The sequence below is a fragment of the Pteropus alecto genome, unplaced genomic scaffold (genome assembly GCF_000325575.1).
Source record: "Pteropus alecto unplaced genomic scaffold, ASM32557v1 scaffold45, whole genome shotgun sequence".
Lineage (NCBI taxonomy): Eukaryota > Metazoa > Chordata > Mammalia > Chiroptera > Pteropodidae > Pteropus > Pteropus alecto.
The window spans coordinates 17,447,473-17,452,196 of NW_006442491.1; the positions used below are offsets into that span (position 1 = coordinate 17,447,473).

A 4,724-nucleotide genomic window follows, 5' to 3' on the forward strand; every position below is an offset into this window, starting at 1 on the left:
TTGAGACATAGCACACAACCCTTCTTGGCCTAGGTTCCCTAATGGGGCATCACCATGATAACCTCAGATGGGGTGAGGGGCACAATGGACAGAAGAGGCCCCAGGCCGGGAGGGAGCACCACTTTCTGTAGGCCTGTCTAAGTTTCTCTGAAATTGTAAGATGAATAACTCCACTTTGCAACCACCTCTACCACCCAGTTCTATTTCACAATCTAAAAGCAGGAACTGTTTAGTTTCTAGAAGCATAATACTGACTCACAGCTATTTCACCCATCCTAGGCCCTTCCTCTTATATCATGGGAGGCAGGGCTTCACTCCCCTCACAGAGCAGAGTCCAGATTTTCCAGCACACATTTGGACAGAGCAGGCTCCTCAGGCATCCAGGATGTCTGTCCCTGCCTCCTGGACCCACCCTCCTCCTTGCCTGCTGCTGATTCTACTGCTGGGACTCACAGGTGAGCACTCCTTGGGGTAGAATCCCCTCTCCATGCCCCTGGACCTTCCCCTGTCCCTCGACTTTTAGGGCCTCATGGTAAACAAGAGTGAGCCATCCAGGGCTGCCACAGAAGAACAATACTGGGTGTTATCTGAAAGCACGAAATCAGGGGTCTGAGCAATTTTCTGTGGATTCAGTGCCTGAACCTGGTTACCAGAGGCACCAAAACAAACGATGCTTCAAAGCATAACAGTGACATTGTATGTGTATTAACTCATCTAATCCTCACAACATCCCTGTATAAGTGCGATGATTCTTATCCCAGATTTGTCGATGCGGAAACTGAGGCAGAGACAGTGACTTGTCCAATGTCACCTACATAAGGCAGTTGCTCAGCTGCGTTTATTCCAGGCCGACCAGTTCCAGAGTTCATTCTTTAACCATGTTATGCTGCTTGGCTTCTCAGAGGACGCTGATTGCAGAATAATCAGAAAATACAGTGAAGCAAAGAGAAGAAAGTCTTCATTCATCAGGTCACTCAGAGTCAGCAGAGTTAAAATTGTGCTGTGTACTCATGAACTTTTGTTAATGATGTGTTGGATGGTTCCTGTATGCCATTGTTTTTACTGAGCATTTAATATGTATTATCTCATTTAATCCTCAAGACAGCCTCTATACCAGCATGTTAGACCACATTTTTATATATATTTGTGAATGTATGTATCTACACGTGAGTATGTGCATTCAGTGGGTGTGAGGAAGTGCACACACATGCACGCACAGGATTTTTGAATAGGTCTTTCCTTATCGTTTCTTCAAATCATTTTCAATCCACATGAAATGTACATGAACAGATGTTTAGATCTCTGTCTCTCAAACACCGTCCTTTTTCCTACTTCTCAAAATTACCGCTTACCTTCCCACTAACTTAAAACAAAGTTCTCTCTCTTCATAAAATGAGGAGAATTGTGTGCATTAATATCTTGTTCTTTGTCCATGTGGGATAAGGGTAAGGAGGAAAAAAGGGGGTAAAAGATAAAGAGACTCCTTCCTGTATGACCTGTATCTGCAATTGTAATTGTATTTGTATATCTACATCTATATTATCTATATCTTCTATATCTATATCTATATCTATATCTGTATCTGTATCTGTATCTGTATCTGTCTGTATCTAAATCTATTTCATCTAATACCAATTGAAGCTTCAAGGCTTTAGGAAAATCATGAGTAATGACTTTTCAATTTCGTGAATAACCGCCTTGTGTAGATGCTATAGAAAATGCCAGGGCTGTTTACTCATATGACCATTATATCCAAGGTAGATCCTCTTTTCATTCTTACCTACATGTAAGAAACCAAACCGGAAACACATAGAGGTTCAAGGTCACTCAATGGTAAATGGTAGAGCTATGATTTGAACTCGGTTCTAGACTTCATGGGTTTAACCATTGCTTTTCTCAAATGCCTGTGGCCCCACTTGAGATTTCTGCCGCTTCTGCCAATGGGGGTGGGCAAAGGTGAGTGTGGGTATCAGGCCTTGTGGTTTTCTACTGGATTCTTCTGCTTCCTCAATATGCACAACATACTTTTGTTTTTCACCAAGTCATCTCCATGAGAAACTCAGTTTCTGAGGTAATTTTCACAGAGATTACCCACTTAAAGACACTTCCGGTTCTCAGTGAGCTGTTGCACTGGGCAATTCAAACATCATACAAAAACTTCCTGGACATATACTAGATCCCAGGAACTGTACCACTAATTTGGAGTGTACTGGTGAATAAAAGAGACAAAGTAGCTGCCCTCATGAAGCTTATTACCTAGTGGTAATAGATTTACCTAGAGAGTAAACAATAGACATCATATAGTATGTTTAAAAAGTGATAAGTTTAGAAAAAGATTAAAGTGTTGCTGGATAAGAGAATTGGGGGGATCTGTAAGTTGCGATGTCTGTTAGACAGAGTAGTCTGGATGGACATCACTGAGAATGGGAAGTTTGAGCAAAGACAAAAAGAGAGTTGGGAGAGAGCCATGTGATGAGACGGAGAAGAAGCCTTCCTGAGAGCAAACAGCAAGTCAAGGGCCCTGAGACTGGAATCGTCCTCTTGTGTTCAGGGATTTAAGCATTTGCTCTGAGTGGAAAGGTTGCCATTGCAAGATTTTGAAGAAAGAAGCGCCATGGACAGACATGAGTTTTAAATTATTCTAGCATTTGGTTGAAAACAGACTACCACAGGACAAAGAGAGAAGCAGCCAGAGCATTTAAGAGGTCATTTCATTTATGCAAGCAGAAAAAGTGCCTTGCATCAGGCAATATCTAGTAGAGAGAGGGGAAAGATGGAGACTTGAGTCATGCGAAAGTGGAGCCACTGGATTTCCTGATGCATAGGATTTGGGGTGGGAGAGCAAGAAGCAAGATCTTTGGGACCTGAGTACCTAAAAGATTAAAGGTGCCACAGCTAAGAAATAGAGGGCCATGGGAAAATTTAGGACTTAAGTTTTGTACATGTTAACAGTGAATATTGATTTCCATCCAAGGAAAATGTGAGTGGACAGTTGAACATGCAAATCCAGAGTTTAGGGGAGAGCCCTGGGCCAGAGATGTAAATATGAGAAATACAGATACACAGATGGTAGATTTTTTGCCATTTCCTGCCCCTCTCAGCTCTCCGATTTCTCTTCTCTCCTCCCTTCTCTATTCCTTCCACTTCTTCCTCCGAGGTTCATTCCTACTTCTTCCCCTCTTTGTCTTATCACTTCAACTTCCCCACCCCCAAGAGACTCCAGACTTAAAACCCAAACCACCGATGTTCTTGGCACCAAAACACCTGCCCTGTGACAGCGTGTGGCCTCTTTAAGAGGCATGTGTGGTTACAAGTGTTGCTAAGTGGGTAGGTTTCACTAGCTCACACCTTGCAAAGGTAACCCACAAATTTTCTCCCTGAGGAGAAGCTAAGTAATAGAAAAGAACAGAGGATTAACTGATGGAGTCACAGCTGCATCTTCCTCTAAGTTATATCCCTGCCACCAGAACCCATGCCTACTTTTTCAGACGCTTCAAATAAGAAGGAAAGTTTGTGTGTTTCTCCGTGTCTCCAGAAACGAGCTAGTAACTGAAGCAGTGAAATCGAAGTGAGAATTTTGCCCCTGCAGTTAAACAGTTGGCTCAACCGTAAACTTATGTCCTTTCAACTTGTAACTCATAGTCTAAACATGGTGAACCACCCACAATTCTTTTCAAAACCCAAGTTCCGTGTCTGATGTTTCCTTGCTTGCTTCTCATGATTCTATTTCCCCATTCCAGTGCAGGCTCTGAAATCTGCCCGCATAAGGTTTATCTTTTTCCTTCAGTCATTTAGTCCAATTTAAACCTCTACATGGCACAATGTGCATGTTTCAATACATACATTTTTGTGGTAAAATATATACAATATGAAATTTACAATTTTAACCACTTTTAAGAATACATTCAGTGGTGTCACGTACACTCACAAGGTTGTGTGTAACCATAAGCACTAAACACTGCCAGAACTTTTCAACAGCCAGAACTTTTCAACATCCTCGGCGGAAATTCTATACCCATTAAAAGTAAATCCCCGTTCTTCCTTCCACCCCAGCACCTGGTAACTTCTATTCTACTTTTTGTACCTATGAATTTGACTTTTCTAGGAACTTCATATAGGTGAACACATATTTGTCTATTTCTATGAGGCATTTTTCACTTAGCATGTTATTTTAAAGGCTTATCTATGTTATAGGACCTATCAGAATGTCATTGCTTTCCTCAGCTGAATAATATTTTATTATGTGTATATATGCACCACATTTTTTTATCCATTCCTCTGTTGATGGATATTTGGATTGTTTCTACTACCTTTTGGTATTGTGAACTGCTGCTATGAACATTGATGTACAAGTATGAGTTTGAATCCTTGTCTGAATTTGGGAAAGAAATATAGCTAAGAGTGACATTGTTGGAAATATGGTATGATTCAGCATTTAAGACACTACCATCATTTTCAATAATGGCTGCACCATTTTTATATTTCTACCAAGAATACGCAAGGGTTTCAATGTCTTCGCATCTTTGCCAACATTTATTTTCTCTATTTATTTTTATTTTTTGATGGTAGCCATCCTAAGGAATGTGAATAGGTATCTCATTGTGGTTTCCCTAATTACTAGTTAGATCAAGCATCTTTTCATATGCTTACTGACCAGTTGTATATCTTCTGTGGAGAAATGTCTATTCATTTGTCCATTTTTAGTTGAGTAGTTAGTTATTTTT

The 4,724-nt window shown here is 40.8% G+C and overlaps 1 protein-coding gene across 1 annotated transcript in view; it reads left to right on the forward strand.

The window, feature by feature from the left end:
* The first annotated feature begins 372 nt into the window (after nucleotides 1-372).
* Nucleotides 373-4,724, forward strand: part of LOC102881229 (signal-regulatory protein beta-1) — a 13,551-nt gene continuing 9,199 nt past the window's right edge. The window contains exon 1 of the mRNA XM_006921671.3: nucleotides 373-455. Coding sequence (XP_006921733.1) covers nucleotides 386-455 — 70 coding nt within the window. The 5' untranslated portion in view covers nucleotides 373-385. The remainder of the gene's footprint in view (nucleotides 456-4,724) is intronic.